The sequence below is a fragment of the Aethalodelphis obliquidens genome, unplaced genomic scaffold (genome assembly GCF_003676395.1).
Source record: "Aethalodelphis obliquidens isolate GAN/ISIS:26980383/991018 unplaced genomic scaffold, ASM367639v1 scaffold43, whole genome shotgun sequence".
NCBI lineage: Eukaryota > Metazoa > Chordata > Mammalia > Artiodactyla > Delphinidae > Aethalodelphis > Aethalodelphis obliquidens.
Window position 1 is genome coordinate 3,458,811 of NW_020837987.1, and position 16,615 is coordinate 3,475,425.

At 45.6% G+C, this 16,615-nt stretch overlaps 1 protein-coding gene and 1 pseudogene across 1 annotated transcript in view; one reads left to right on the forward strand and one right to left on the reverse strand.

Annotated features, from left to right (window-relative positions):
• SLC7A9 (solute carrier family 7 member 9) overlaps positions 1-16,615 on the reverse strand; it is a 35,305-nt gene that overhangs the window by 15,098 nt on the left and 3,592 nt on the right. The window contains exons 2-8 of the mRNA XM_027079322.1: positions 16,091-16,238; positions 15,572-15,814; positions 15,012-15,137; positions 14,680-14,779; positions 13,874-13,918; positions 13,263-13,386; positions 12,301-12,404 (exon numbers count right to left, since the gene is read on the reverse strand). Coding sequence (XP_026935123.1) covers positions 12,301-12,404; positions 13,263-13,386; positions 13,874-13,918; positions 14,680-14,779; positions 15,012-15,137; positions 15,572-15,814; positions 16,091-16,238 — 890 coding nt within the window. The remainder of the gene's footprint in view (positions 1-12,300; positions 12,405-13,262; positions 13,387-13,873; positions 13,919-14,679; positions 14,780-15,011; positions 15,138-15,571; positions 15,815-16,090; positions 16,239-16,615) is intronic.
• LOC113605768 (NF-kappa-B-repressing factor pseudogene) lies at positions 5,345-9,101 on the forward strand (annotated as a pseudogene).

The window sequence follows — 16,615 nt, forward strand, 5'->3', positions numbered from 1 at the left end:
TGTAGCAAAAGCAGTGCTAAGAGGGAAGTTTATACTGCCTACCTCAGGAAATGAGAAGACTCTCAGACAACTTAATTTTACACCTAAAAGGACTAGAGAAAGAACAAATGAAACCCAAAGTTAGTAGAAGGAAAGAAATCATAAATATCAGAGCAGAAATAAATGAAATAGAGATTAAAAAAGAAAAATAGAAAAGATCAATGAGGAACTTCCCTGGTGGCACAGTGGTTAAGAATCCGCCTGCCAATGTAGGGGACACGGGTTCAAGCCCTGGTCCAGGAAGATCCCACATGCTGCGAAGCAACTAAGCCCGTGCACCACAACTACTGAGTCTGTGCTCTAGAGCCTGAAAGACACAACTACTGAGCCCGCATGCCACAGCTACTGAAGCCTGCATGCCTAGAGCCCATGCTCTGCAACAAGAGGAGCCACTGCAATGAGAAGCATGTGCACCTCAATGAAGAGTAGCCCCCACTCGCCGCAACTAGAGAAAGCCCATGCACAGCAACAGAGACCCAACAATGCAGCCAAAAATAAATAAACAAATAAATTAAAAAAAGGGAAAAGATCAGTGAAACTAAGAGCCATTTCTTTAAAAAGATAAACTCAATAAACCTTTAGCCAGATTCATCAAGAAAAAAAGAGGGCCCAAATCAATATCATCATAATTGAAAAAGGAAAAGTTATCAGCGACACCACAGAAATACGAAGGATCATAAGAGATTACTATGAACAAGTATATGCCAATAAAGTGGACAACCAAGTACAAATTAACAAATTCCTAGAACTGTACAATCTCCCAAGACTGAATCAGGAAGAAATAGAAAATATGAACAGACCAATTACCAGTAATGAAATTGAATCAGTAATTTAGAAAAGTCCAGGACCAAGTGCCTTCAAAAGTGAATTCTACCAAACATTTAGAGAAGAGCTAACACCTATCATTCTCAAACAATTCCAAAAAATACAGAGGAATGCTTCTGAACTCATTCTATGAGGCTAGCATCACCCTGATACCAAAGCCAGACAAAGATATCACAAAAAAAGAAAATTACAGGCCAATATCACTGAACATAGATGAACATAAATGAACATAGATGCAAAAATTCTCAAAATATAAGCAAACTGAATTCAGCAACACTTTAGAAAGATCATATACCATGATCAAGTGGGATTTATCCCAGGGATGCAAGGATGGTTCAGCATCTGTAAATCAATCAGTGTGATACATCACATTAACAAATTGAAGAATAAAAACTATATTATTATCTCAATAGATGCAGAAAAAGCTTTTGACAAAATTCAACAACCACTTATGACAAAAACTCTCCAGAAAGTGAGTAGAGAGAAAACACACCTCAACATAATAAAGGCCATATATGATAAGCCCACAGCTAACATCATACTCAACAGTGAAAAGCTGAAAACATTTCCTCTAAGATCAGGAACAAGACAAGGATGCCCACTCCCTCCACTTTTATTCAACATGTTATTGGAAGTCCGAGCGACAGCAGTCAGACAGAAAGAAAGAAAGAGAATGAAAGAAAGGGTAGCCAAATTGGAAAGGAAGAAGTAAAACAGTGACTGTCTGCAGACAGCATGATACTATACATAGAAAATCCTAAATACACTACAAAATAAAAATAAAAATAAATACTACTAGAGTTCATCAGTGAATTTGGTAAAGTTACAAGATACAAAGTCAATATACAGAAATCTGTTGCATTTCTATACACTAACAACAAACTATCGGAAAGAGAAATTAAGGAAACAACAGCATTTACAATTGCATTTTAAAAAAAGAATAACACACCTAGAAATAAACTTACCTAAGGAGGTAAAAGACCCATACTCAGAAAACTGTAAGACATAGATGAAAGAAATTGAATACAACACTAACAGATGGAAAGATACACCATGTTCATGGATTGGAATAATTAATATTGTTAAAATGACCATACTACCCAAGGCAATCTACAGATTCAATGCAACCCCTATCAAAATACCAATGGCATTTTTCACAGAACTAGAACAAATAATTTTAAAATTTGTATGGAAACACAAAAGACCCCAAATAGCCAAAACGATCTTGAGAAAGAAGAACAGAGCTGGAGACACCACACTCCCTGACTTTAGACTACACTACAAAGCTACAGTTATTAAAACAGTATGGTTCTGGCACAAAAACAGACACACAGATCAATGGAACAGAATAGAGAGCCAAGAAATAAATCCACATGCTTATGGTTAATTAATCTACAACATAGGAGGCAAGAATATGCAATGGAGAAAAGATAGTCTCCTCAATAAGTGGTGCTGGGAAACTGGACAGCTACATGTAAAAGAATGAAATTAGAACATTTTCTCATACCATATACAAAAACAGACTCAAAATGGATTAAATACCTAAATGTAAGACCAGAAACCACAAAACTCCTAGAAGAAAACATAGGCAGAACACTCTTTGACATAAATTGTAGCAATATCTTTTTGGATCTGTCCCCTAAGGAAAAGGAAACAAAAGCAAAAATAAACAAATGGGAACTAAATTTAAAAGCTTTTGCACAGCAATGAAACCACTGACAAAACAAAAAGACAACCCACTGAATGGGAGAATATATTTGCAAATGATATGATCAATAAGGGGTTAATATCCAAAATATATAAATAGCTCATACAACTCAACATCATAAAAACAAACAATCTGATTAAAAAATGGGCAGAATAACTGAATAGATATTTTTATAAAGAAGACATACAGATGGCCAACAGACATGAAAAGATGTTCAACATCACTAATCATCAGAGAAATGCAAATCAAAACCACAATGAGATATCTATCACCTCACACCTAGCAGAATGGCTATCATCAAAAAGACCACAGCAGGGCTTCCCTGGTGGTGCAGTGGTTGAGAGTCCGCCTGCCGATGCAGGGGACGCGGGTTCGTGCCCCGGTCCGGGAAGGTCCCACATGCCGTGGAGCGGCTGGGTCCGTGAGCCATGGCCGCTGGGCCTGCGCATCCGGAGCCTTTGCTCCGCAACGGGAGAGGCCATAGCAGTGAGAGGCCTGCGTACAGCAAAAAAAAAAAGACCACAGCAAATGTTGGCAAGGATGTGGAGAAAAGGGAGCCCTTGTACATTGTTGATGGGAATGAAAACTGGTGCAGCCACTGTGGAAAACAGTATGAAGGTTCCTCAAAAAACTAAAAATAGAGGGACTTCCCTGGTGGTGCAGTGGTTAAGACTCTGTGCTCCCAGTGCAGGGGGCCTGGGTTTGATCTCTGGTCAGGGAACTAGATCCCACATGCATGCTGCAACTAAGTGTTCACATGCCACAACTAAGGAGCCAGAAAGTCGCAACTAAGGAGCCCATAAGCCGCAACTAAGGAGCCCGCTGGCCGCAACTAAGGAGCCCACATGCTGCAACTAAGAGCTGGCGCAACCAAATAAATTAATTAAATATTTTTTAAAAACTAAAAATAGAATTATCATATGACCCAGCAATTCCACTCCTGGGTATATATCTGAAGAAAACAAAAACACTTAATTCAAAAAGATACGTGCACTTCAATGTTCATAGCAGCACTATGTACAATAGCCAAGCTATGGAAGCTACCTAAGTGTCCATAAACAGATGAACAGATAAAGAAGGTATGATAAACACACACACACACACACACACACACACACACACACACACACAATGGAATACTACTCAGCCATAATAAAGAATGAAATTTTTCTATTTGCAACAATGTGGATATAGCTGGAGGGTAGGTATTATGCCTAGTGAAATAAGTCATACAGAGAAAGACAAATACTGTACGTTGTCACTTATATGTGGAATCTAAAAAATAAAACAAACTAGTGAATTTAAAGAAACAGACTCACAAATATAGAGAAACAGACTCACAGATATAGAGAACAAATTAGTGGTTACCAGTGGGGAGAGGAAAGTGGGGAGGGGTTTAAGAGGTACAGACTACAATGTATAAAATAAGCTACAAGGAAATACTTACTGTACAGCACAGGGAATATAGCCAATATTTTATAATAACTATAAATGGAGTATAATCTTTAAATATTGTGAATTACGTTGTACATCTGGGACTTTTACCCGTGGGACATATAATATTATAAATCAACTATACCTCAATAAATTTAAAAAAAACAGGAGCCCATGAAACATAGGAGGCAAAGCTTGACAAAACCACTGTGAGAGCATAAGATTTGAACAGTCAAGGTACAAACTTAATGATAACATAAAAACCTAGAAGTTAGTAGAATACACATTATTTTCAAGACCATGGGAACACATAAAAATGGCAGTAAGCCACAAGGGAAGTCTTAAAACTTCTGAAGAAGTAATATTGTAAAGATCACACTCTCTGAGTACAATACAATAACATTAGAAGTCAGGAATACACAGGCCCAAAAGACTCATTTTTAAAAACTACTTTTTGAACTTTGAAAAGATATAAACATAGTATTAATTCCCAGAAGTCAGTGAAACTGGGAGGAAAGGGACTGCTAGATGGAGGGGAGACTTAGACTCAAGATGATGCTGTGAGTTCACTCTTTAAATTCCGTCAGTTCTCCACAAATCAATATATAAATTCCATGCACTGAAGATGCAAGCACGACTTTTCGGAACTGGACAAAATTACTGTAAGTGCATCTGGAATGCTAAACAGGCAAGGAGAAGTCTGATGTGGGAGCACCAGTCCTACCAGATTTTCCATTACTGAAGCTGTGAAACATGTAATAAGTAAGATAATAGCACAGGAAAATATTTAGCAGTGAAACAAAGTGAATCAAGTACATTGGAATGATAATGCTGGATTTCAACCCAGTAGGAGAAAGGGTGGACAACAGGTAAATGTTTGGGGAAAAAAAGTGAGATTTATGCCTCACGTCAAGACGCTTTCTAGATTGGTCAAAGAGCTAAAGTAAAATGCTAGAAGAAAACATAGGTGGGCATTCTTGAAAGGAGAGAGGAAGGTCTGTTTATGTGAGATAGAAAACTCAGAAACCAGTAAGCAAAAATCTTAGATTTGACCTCATAAAAATGATATCCAACATAATTCAATATAGCACAAGTCCCTGGCCAACCCCCAAGCTGCACAGGTACATAACTATACAAAAGTAACTCAAAATGGATCCTATACCTAAATGTAAGAGCTAAACCTAATAAACATTTAAGATAAAACAGAAGAGAAAATCTTTGTGACCTTGCGTTGGGCAAAGGTTCTCAGATATGACAACGAAAGCATGACACATGAAAAAAAAAAACCTGATAAACTGCTCTTTGTCAAAGTGAAAAGCTTTGGTGTTCAAAAATACCACTAAGAAAATGAGAATAGCTCATAACCTCGGGGCTGCACGCGGGTAGGTAGACTAGAGGCAGGGGAGCAAAGCGTGCTGGTGTCTTTTTTTTTTTTCCTTCCCAGTGCAGTGCGTGAGTCTGCGGGTAGCCGGAGGTGCGGAGCGTGGGGCCTGGCTCGGCCTCCCGGGCGCGCGTGTGACTGCGGCGGGTGCCCTCCTCCTGCACCTCCACGAGTTGGAGGAATGCAACGGGCGTGCTCCCGGGTTGCCGGGGACGCAAGCTCGTGCTCGCCGCTTCAGCGGTCGCCCGTCACGCAAGCACTCCAGTCCCCTGGGAGTTGGTCTTCGCGCCTCGGTGCGCCCCTCCTCACCCGGCCCCTCCCACCGACCTCCGCTCCCGCTCTCTCCTGGTAGCGAGTCTGCTTCATCCCTGGGGTCCCTGCTTGGGGGCAGAGAAGATGGCTGGCAGACGTCTGCTGTTGGGGGGCGACTTCCTGTCGCCGCCGCCGCCCCCGCCCCCGCCCGAGCCAGTGCTGGAGCAGTGGCGCTATAGCCACGAAAGTGACCGGCAGTGGGCTCTGCGGCGCAGCTTCATCTGTCGGCACCTGCACAGCTATCCCGGCGCTGCCCTAGACCAGCTCCTCGCGCTCTCCGCTGCCTGGACCAACCACGTTTTCCTGGGCTGCAGGTACAGCCCACCCTTGATGGAAAAAATTCTCCAAATGGCTGAAGGTATGGATATTGGGGAGATGCCTTCATATGATCTGATGCTGTCCAAACCTTCCAAAGGTCAAAAACGTCACCTCTCAACATGTGATGGTCAAAATCCTCCTGAAAAGCAAGCCGGTTCCAAATTCCATGTGAGACCTCGTTTTGAGCCTGTACATTTTGTAGCTAGTAGTTCAAAAGATGAAAGACAGGAAGATCCTTATGGCCCTCCAGCAAAAGAGGTAAATGAACAAACACATTTTGCCAGCATGCCAAGAGACATCTACCAAGATTATACTCAAAACTCTTTCAGTATACAAGGTGGAAATTCTCAGTATTGTGATTCATCAGGATTTATTTTCACAGAAGACCAGCCTGCAACAGCCAACATGTATTTTGACAGTGGGAACCCTGCCCCCAGCAGCACATCACAGCAGGCAAACTGCCAGTCAGCTCCTGAGCCTTCATTGTCACAGACATTTCCTGAGTCAGTGGTAGCCGAGAAGCAGTATTTTATTGAAAAATTAACAGCAACTATCTGGAAGAACGTTTCTAGTCCAGAGATGACTTCTGGATCTGATAAAATTAATTACACATATATGTTAACTCGTTGTATTCAGGCATGTAAGACAAATCCTGAATATATATACACTCCTTTAAAAGAAATCCCTCCTGCTGACATCCCCCCAAATAAAAAACTTCTAACAGATGGTTATGCTTGTGAAGTTAGATGCCAAAATATCTACTTAACTACAGGTTATGCTAGCAGCAAGAATGGTTCCAGGGATCGAGCTACTGAGCTAGCTGTAAAACTCTTGCAGAAACGTATTGAAGTTAGGGTTGTCCGACGGAAATTCAAGCACACGATTGGAGAGGACCTTGTGGTGTGTCAGATTGGCATGCCTTCATATGAATTCCCTCCAGCTCTGAAACGACCAGAAGAGCTGGTGGTGCTGGCTAAAGAGGCTTCTGGACAGCCAATTTTTAATGCTTCTGCCAAACACTGGACCAATTTTATCCTTATAGAAAATGCAAATGATGCAATTGGTATCCTTAACAATTCTGCCTCATACAACAAAATGTCTGTTGAATACAAATATGAGATGATGCCAAACTGTACATGGCGTTGTCGAGTGTTTTTGCAAGATCACTGCTTAGCTGAAGGTTATGGAACCAAAAAAACAAGTAAACATGCAGCTGCTGCTGAGGCTTTGAAAATCCTTCAGAAAACACAACCCACTTACCCATCTGTCAAAAGTTCACAATGCCAAACAGGCTCTTCACCCAGGGGATCTGGGAAGAAGAAAGATATAAAGGATCTCGTAGTTTATGAGAATTCTTCAAATCCTGTGTGCACGCTGAACGACACAGCTCAGTTTAATCGAATGACAGTTGAATATGTCTATGAAAGAATGACAGGACTCCGATGGAAATGCAAGGTGATTCTAGAGAGTGAAGTCATTGCAGAAGCAGTTGGAGTGAAGAAAACTGTCAAATATGAAGCTGCTGGGGAAGCTGTGAAAACCCTCAAAAAGACCCAGCCGACTGTCATTAACAACTTGAAGAAAGGAGCTATTGAAGATGTGATTTCAAGAAATGAAATTCAGGGTCGCTCAGCAGAGGAGGCTTACAAACAACAAATCAAAGAAGATAACATTGGAAATCAGCTGCTGAGAAAGATGGGTTGGACGGGTGGGGGTTTAGGTAAATCTGGTGAGGGCATTCGGGAGCCAATCTCTGTCAAAGAGCGTCATAAGCGGGCAGGGCTTGGTCTTGATGTAGGGAGGGTAAATAAGATTGCCAAGGGAGATATTGAACAGATCATCAGAAACTACGCCCTCTCGGAGAGCCACACGGATTTAACCTTCTCTACAGAGCTGACTAATGATGAGCGGAAGCAAATACATCAGATTGCGCAGAAGTATGGTCTTAAGAGTAAGTCTCATGCGGTGGCCCATGATAGGTACCTGGTGGTAGGCAGAAAAAGACGGAAGGAGGATTTACTAGACCAGCTCAAACAGGAAGGCCAAGTGGGGCGTTACGAGCTTGTGATGCCCCAAGCGAATTGAGATCTTACTAATTTATTTCGTAAATGCCTAATGAGGCAGATTCGTGAATTAAAGAAATGCTGCATGTTCTGGTTGCAGAGTATATTCATTAAGATGTTTCACCTTGTTCATTTCATAGAGTGCTTTATTAGATATTGGAACTTGAAGAATTCTGTCCACTTGTATTAGCTTAATCCAGCAGATAATATCGTGCGGTTACTGTTTGTGTCTTTGATATTGCTGTGTCCCTCAGATTTTCGTAGTTTGTACAAAGTAAGAACACATATCCAAATGGAATTTCACCCCAAGAAAGAAATTCCCATTTTAAAGGGCATAGCACAGCAATTTGCAACAATATGTAAAGTTGATATTGACTACAATAAAACTACAGTCTTAATTCCAGACTTAACTGAAGATGTCAGGTCATTTTGTATTATCTATTTTCATCTTTATGTGAAGCCAGTTATAGAAGGTTTAATAGTAAATTGTGCTGTACATGTAAATGTCCTTACCAACTAAATGATGTAAAACTTTGTTAAAGTAATTTTAGTGTTCATTTATTTATAACTTCTACCATGTGGTTTCCAGAATATTGGAAGTGATATACTGTATCTTGTGATATATGAGTGTTAACAAATTCTAGTCTTCATGCTGAGAGAGCACTACTTGAGAGAGCAATTGAAAAGTTCCCAAAACTTTGATTCAGTCTGAAGAAAGGAAGCTGGAACTGTCTGTTCCTGGTGCCTTGCAGAGAGACTCGCAGCAACTCTCCGCCATAGCTTTCACATGATTTGGGTGTATAGCACATCCAAGGTGGCCACAGCTGTGGTGGAGCTTGGTAAAAGACTGAAGATACATTGGTGCTTTGATGAAAAGGTTAGCGGGCTGGTCCCTCTCTCAAAAAGCTTATTTAACCCGCAAAGCCAACTTTGTAACCTATTTAAAACTGCTATTTTCGCTTATTTCTGGAATGTAAAAAAAACTGTATAAAAAGGATTAGTGTATGCTTCCTGAATAAAAAGGAGCCAAAGTTGATCAAAAAAAAAAAAAAAAAAAAAAAAAAAAAAAAAAAAAAAAAAAAAAAAAAGAGAATACAAGGCACAGACTGGGAGAAAACACGTGCAAATCAGATACCTGATAAAGGATGTATCTAGAATATATGATGAACATGTACAACTCAATAAGAAGATAAAAGGAAGCCCAATATTTTAAATGGACAAAAGATTTGAATAGATATTTCACCAGAAGATATACGAATAGCTAATAAGCACACAAAAAGATGCTCAGTATCATTAGTCATTAGGGAAATGCAAATTAAAACCACAATGACAGGGGTTCCCTGGTGGCACAGTGGTTAAGAATCTGCCTGCCAATGCAGGGGACATGGGTTTGAGCCGTGGTCCAGGAAGATCCCACATGCCACGGAGCAACTAAGCCCATGAGCCACAACTACTGAGCCTGCGCTCTAGAGCCCATGCTCCGCAACAAGAGAAGCCACCGCAATGAGAAGCCCGCGCACTGCAACGATGAGTAGCCCCCACTCACCGCGACTACAGAAAAGCCCGCATGCAGCAACAAAGACCCAACGCAGCCAAAAATAATTAATTAAAACAAAAAAACACAGTGTCATACTAATACCCAGTGGAATAACTTTAAGCAAAAGACAAATACAAGTGTTGGTGAGAATGTAGAGTAACTGGAACTCTCATGCACTGTTTACAGAAATTAAAATGGAGCAACCACTTAGAAAAGAGTTAAGCAGTTTCTTTAAAAGTTAATCACAAAGTTACTATATGACCCAGCAATTCTATCCCTAGGAATCTACCCCAGAGAAATGAAAGCATTTATGTCCACACAAAGACATATATGGACAGGCTCTTTGGTGGGGCTAATGGCAGACTCGGGGAGGGCTCACGCCAAGGAGCACTTCCCAGAACTTCTGCTGCCAGTGCCCTTGTCCCTGCGGTGAGCCACAGCCACTCCCCACCTCTGCAGGAGACCCTCCATCACTAGCAGCAGAACCAAATGAGATACGAGTAGGAATGCCATCCCTCAGAGTTCCCAGAGACACCCTGGAGCTTCATCCGGACTAATTTCCTTCCGCGGATAGGCCATAGAACTCGCAGAGAAAGAGCGTCCTCCAGGTCTGCACTCAATCCAACTCTGTTTCTGTAGCATTAAAAGTGTTCTGTTACTGAGAAAATACCCCCAAGCAGAAGATACTTACACGTCGCCACGCATGGCACTTGGGGTAGGTACCCGGGTTTTCGGGCATGGATTTGTGCTAGAAAAGCCTTTTCAGAGATCTCTAACATAAGTTACGGGTCCTTCTGCAATGAGCAGACAAATGAGAGGGAACCAGGGACTCACCGGAATTCAACTCTTTCACGAGAGAGGACATGGTGTTAGTGACAGAATCCGCTGCTACTAGAGAAAATGCCCTGTAATGGACCTTCCTTTTTCCCTCAGAACAGAGAGTACATCATTCTCTCCCTTCAAAATGTAAGCTTTTATCCCCTATAAACAGTGGATGAGAGCATCTTTTTCCTCAGTCTCCCTGGATATTACTGATGTTAGACAACTTTTTTTTGAATCTGCTAGGCAAAAGATCTACATGTGAGGACCTGGAAGGATGTTCGTGATATATCGCTAATTCAAGGAAGACGCAAATCGCAGACCAAAATGCAATGCACGATCGAATTTGTGTGAAAAGAGTATATGTCCATAAAAGCACCCTTAAACATTAAAAAAAAAGAGAGAGACAAATATGTACATGAATGCTCACAGCAGCGTTACGCACAATAGCCCAAACTGGAAACAATCCAAATGTCCATCAGCTGGTGAATGGGTAAATGAAATATACATCTATAAAATGGAGTACTATTCAGCAATTAAAATGAATGAACTGATACCTGCTAGGACATAGAGGAACCTCAAAAAGAATATGCTAAGTGAAAGAAGCCAGATGCAAGTGTCATACTGTATCATTCCATTTACATGAAATGTCTAGAAAAAGCAAAGTCATAGAAAGAGAAGCAGATCAGTAGTTGCCTAGACCTGGAGGTGGGAAGGGGATTAACTATACTAGGCATGAGGGAACTTTTCGGAATGATGAAAATGTTCTAGAATTGGATTGTGATGATGTTTGCACAGCTTGTAAATTTACTAAAATCACTGAACTGTCGAATTACAAAGTGAGCTTTATGGCATTTATTCCTCAGTAGAGCTGTTTAAAATGTGTTTCTATATACCTGCAACAAACCATCAGAAACTGAAAATGTTTACATTTTTGAAAATACCATTTACAATAGCATGAAGAAATATTTCAGAGTAAATCTGACAAAATATGTGCAAGAATTTGTATACTGTATACTGAAAGCTGTTACTCAAAACAATATTTTTTTGAAAAAAATTAAAGAAGACCTAAATAAATGGGGAGCTAGTCCATGCCCGTAGATTGGAAGAATCAATACTTCAAAATGGCGGTCCTCTCCGAATTGAGCTATGCATTAGGTGAAGCTCTAAGGAATGATTTTGTGGCATGTATTTCTCTCTTTTTTTAAAGCGTCTACGTGCTTAACGTTTGGCAATTTCACTCTCAGAACTCTATCCACTCAGAACGCTGGACAGCCGGGCAAAGACGTGTTCACGAATGTCCCCTGTCGCAGTGTTTATAAAAACCACCCCCAACTAGCCCGTGAGTGGAGGTGATGTGAAACTATGCTCCATCGTAAAGGGGATTCCAAAGCAACCGTCTCTACACCGGATAGGGTCCAGAGGCTCGGCAGGGGCTGGAAAACTGCCTGTTTATGTAAATAAAGTTTTAGCGGACCGTAATCACAGCTGTTGGCCTTTCTACCGCAAAGACAGAACATGACAGGTTTACACGGGCTGCAAGCCTAAACCCTTCACTATCTGCCCTTTAAGTTTACCAATCCCTGATCTAGACTCTGTGTATCTATTAACCTGAGAAGATGTTCAAGAAAGCTCATTCGGTAAAAAGTCCCACGGGTCAACCTCGCTCACCCGAGTCGCGAAGCCCCGCCTTGCGCTGGGGCGGGCGGCACTGTCCCCGCTCCCTCGCTCCCTCGCTCCCTCGCTCGGGGCCCGCGGGCCCGCGCCACGCGCCGGTCCGCGCACGCTTTCGGCTCCATCACCCCAACTCAGGCCTGGCGACGCCCTATGCGCGCTCCGCCCCGGGGTGGGGGCCCGGCCCTACCTGCCCGCCGTGAAGCACGTCCCGTTAGCGGCGCCGAGGGTTGAAAACGCCACGAAGAGTGGAACGACCCACGAGGCGGGGTAGAGGACGCGGTCGCCAAACGTCTGCGAGAGAAGTGGGTGCGTCCTGAGACCGTGCGCGCCCCCAGGAGCCACCGGCCCCGCAAGCTGCTGTGCCCTCCCAGCGGCCCCGCTGAGCTGGGCTCCCGGACACCTCCGGGAGGCACAGTGGAGCGCCCGTCGGGAGGAAACGACCTCCTCTGCGGATGGTGATGGACATCGCTTCTCCACCTCTTCCTGGCATAATTCGCGGTGTTTCAGCAACCTCTGCCCCCCCTGCCTCTCCCTCCCTCGGAATGACCTGGTCTCCCTCCCCTCTGAGCCGCCTATTCTCCGGTCAGTGGCCCGTCAACAAGCTGCGTCTCTCCACGCTCCCCATCCTTGTCACATCATTGCCTGTTTTTAGCTTCATTTCCTGTCCCGCTCCAGCTCCGAAGACCTCCTCCAGCACGTGGACCCCACCCACCTTTCCACCTGTCCCTCACACCCATCCCTCTGTCCTCTTCCCTCCTCCCCCAGCTTGAATTCCACAATCCATTATTATAACTCCCTCTTTTAATGACTCCTTTGCTCTTTCTCTCCCCTACACTTGTCTGTCAAAGCCCCAACCCTGGTGAAGTCCAACCCTGCTGCAGCTACACTCTGTGCCTTCCCCGGTGCGGGGGAGGGGGGGGGGGGGGGGGGGGGGGTGTGCTGGGAAAGCAGGACCTGCCACCTGCTGGCAGCCTGGAACCTCAGCTGGGTGGCTGGGACTGCCCTAACCTGCTCACCCTCTCCGCGTCTGGTCTCCTAGACAATTATTTCCCTCCCCCGCGGTGAGGGCCTTTCAACTTGAGCACTTATCCCTTGCCTGTCCCCTTCCCACACACCAGGCACCCTCCCGCAGAGACCCTGGGCACTCACCACGGCCACAGCCTGGGACTGCAGGAGCTCGGTGGCTGTCATCACAGTGAAGTAGGACACGTTCATGAGGATGTAGCACCCTGTCACCAGCGGGATCCCGATGATGATGGCCAGGGGCAGGTTTCTGGGAGGGGCAGGGACCCAGGGACCCAGTCAGACCAGAGCATCCTGTTAGAGACTCACACGGTGGTTGTCCTCGTCTACTCCTTTCTTCCACCCGCCCCGGCCAGCCCTCCACCTGCTCCTGGGGTGGGCTGGGGTCACAGCTGCCCTTCCTGAGGCCCACCCAGAAGCAGGGGGCTTGTGGGACAGCAGAGCCCCAGTGGGGACATGTGACATTTTCAAATGAGAAAGAACTCCTCCTCTCTCAGACTCCAGGGCAGTAAAATTGAATTGGTTATAAAGCAAAATAAGCTAGAGCTCTTCCTTCCCCTTAGCAACCATTCTACTGCCCCAAACAAAACCAAGCTCTAACGAGTGTAAATGAGGAAACCATCCTCTGCGTGGAAGGGGGTGGTGGGTGATGACGGGGGAGCAGCTCCACTTTATGGTTGGGGGAGAGAAATACCCTCACCTGTCCACTGTCTCCTGCCCTGACTCAGCTTTCTTACCTGAAAGGGTTTCTGAGTTCTTCTGTAATATAGTTGAGTTGATTCCTAGAGGGAAAAAAAAAGTACCGTGAGTAACATAACTTTGACTTTCTTTGCTAAGATTATGAAACACAAAATAATAAATGTAGGTCTCATTTAAGCTACTCCATCACAGAGAAAATTCCCCTTGTAGGAATTTCGGGGCAGTTTCTTTCGGAGAGAGCCCTGGTGGTGGTGGGACTACTGAGATCTGCACATCTTTCAGTTGGTAGGTCTTTGCCCTCCATGGGAATCGTGTGAATTTTCAACAATTATTGGGAGCAATGAGTCCCCAGTGTGCTTTGAAAACACATGGAAGATTCTTCTTCTGAAAAGGGAATGGAGCCTGCAGATGCTTTGCATGAGGGAAAGACCAGTGTCCCGGATGGCCACTGGACACAAACAGAATCTCATCGACTAAACCTAGTGTTTGCAAGTGCTACTGAATATCTGCCTTGTCCAGTGCCTAGCAGCCCTCGCTGCCTCCAATCCGGCTGAGCCTGTGTGTGTCTGGTGAAGCTTCTGGCACAGGGTCCCACCACTGCGGGCTCACGGGACACTGTGTCAAGGGCTGCTGGCATGTGAGCGAATGGGAAAGGGGCAGGTGCCTCAATGTCTCTGGGGTCCGAGGAGAACAGAAGCGTGAAGGGTGGGGTGCTTCACGAAAGGGAGATGCAAAGGTAAATGTCAGGCTCCCACCAAACCCCCAAAAGGAGAAGTCGTTGCTTTCCACAGGGTTTCAGTAAAATAGCCTAAAGAAACCCACAGCCAGACGTGTACCATCTTACCATCCATCATACGCCCAGAGTCCATTATAAAACGCCAGACCGATGGCTCCCAGAGACAGCTTTGTGCCCTCAAATGAATTTTCAAAATTCCTCGTATTTCCTGTAATTAAGCCAGACGGTGAAAAGCGGGTGTCAGCTGACCAGACTGGGACTTTGCATCACCTGGGAAGGCAGGGGATGGCTAATGACCTCAGGTGATTAAACACACGCTGAAAAACCGGGAAACGAAAGATTGTTTCTGTTGAATTCCTGCCTTAAGGGTACGCTTAGGAGCAAGACTTCCAAATGGTCTGTGCTGTGTGGCATCACACTCCCCTCCAGCCACAGGTCACCTTGGGCCAGGAGGACAATTCCGCTGATGATGATGACGACCACGATCACCATCTTGGTCGCTGTGAACACGTTCTGGACGTAGCTCCCCAGCCGCACGCTCAGCGCGTTCACCGTGGTGATGAGCACTGGGGAAGTCAGAGGTGGGCAACATTCTGTGTCTGTGGGCTCAACATCTCCCTCCTTTCTTAAGGCCCTGGAAAGAGTCTCCTTTCCACTCCCAGGCCCACCCCTCCAGCCTCCCCTCTCCACCACCACATCCCTCAAATGCACCTTTGAAATCCAGCCGGGCTGCCTCTCCCCAAGAGCAATGGAGAAGCAGCCGGGCCCCTGTGGGACAGCCTGCTGCCCGCCGTCCCTGACAGCTCCGATGGCCCCGCAGAGCAGGGACTGGATGGCCAAGGGCATCAGGCTTGGGCCCAAGACTAGACCTGGCCCTGCTCCTCACCAGCGCCTCCAGGCCCACTCGGCCTCTTTCTGGCTGTGCAGGAGCCGAGTCTCCCCACACCATCCGTGCCGGGTCTCTTCTGACCCCTGCCCAGTGTTTCACACACGTACTCACAGATGGCAGCGGCAGCCAGGAGTTTAATGACAACTTGAGGAGGGTTGCAGCCTGAGTAGAAGGGCGCAGAAACGTACTCAGAGAAGCTGAGACAGATGATGGCAAAGGACGAGGGCTTTATGACGAACAGGCTGGTCCAGGAAAAGAGATAGGCAGGAATGGGGCCAAAGGCTTCCATCAGGTAAGGGTACTCGCCCCCCGACTTGGTGATCATCGTGCCAAGCTCCGCAAAGCACAGAGCGCCTGGAATACAGAGAGGAAGGGGGCCCCGGACCCCTCGTGAGGCATTGCCCTGGTCGAGGGAACCCCTCTCCCCCGTGGGGGACATGCTCCCGGAGCCCATCACGGTGCCTCTCCTCCTGAACTCTGGCCATTGGACATTCTGTGAAGCCCGATTTACACCTATCTGTGCACAAGCATTGAAGGGGATCCAGGCAGCAGCAAGACCAGGCACAGACAGAGCTCCAATAGCAGCCCCACACTCAACAGAAGGTGTTCAGGGCGGGGCATCTTTGTTACCCAGCGTCGCAAGAATCCCACAAGCCGCCCAGACGATGAGACAGGGTCCCACGGCTTCCATGTTGCTGAGCACAGACTTGGGGGAAATGAAGATCCCGGAGCCGATGATGGTGCCCACGATGATGCAGATGCCGCTGAACAGGCCCAGCTCGGGTGTGGAGAAGGGGAGAGGAGAGTTAGTGCTGCCACCCAGTGGGGCTCAAGAGGCCCAGACGCAGCCCTCTTCCTCCCTCCCTCCCTCCCACTCTGGGTGTGGCCAGGGCAGCCCCCAGTGTCCCAGGCACCTTCACCCTGTGCTGTTGCAGGGGGAGCACCAGGGAGCTGCTCCTGGGGCTTCGCTTGTAAGTCAATTAATCCTCACAACAGCCTCATGAGTCGGGTACGCCATTATCGTACCCATTTTACAGAGGAAAAAATAGAGGAACAGAAAGATTCCGTTACTGCCCAGGGTTCACATCCAGTACGGTTCATAGGCCCGGCCGAGGTTCCATGCGCCAACCCTTACCACCCTTGACAAAGGTGCCT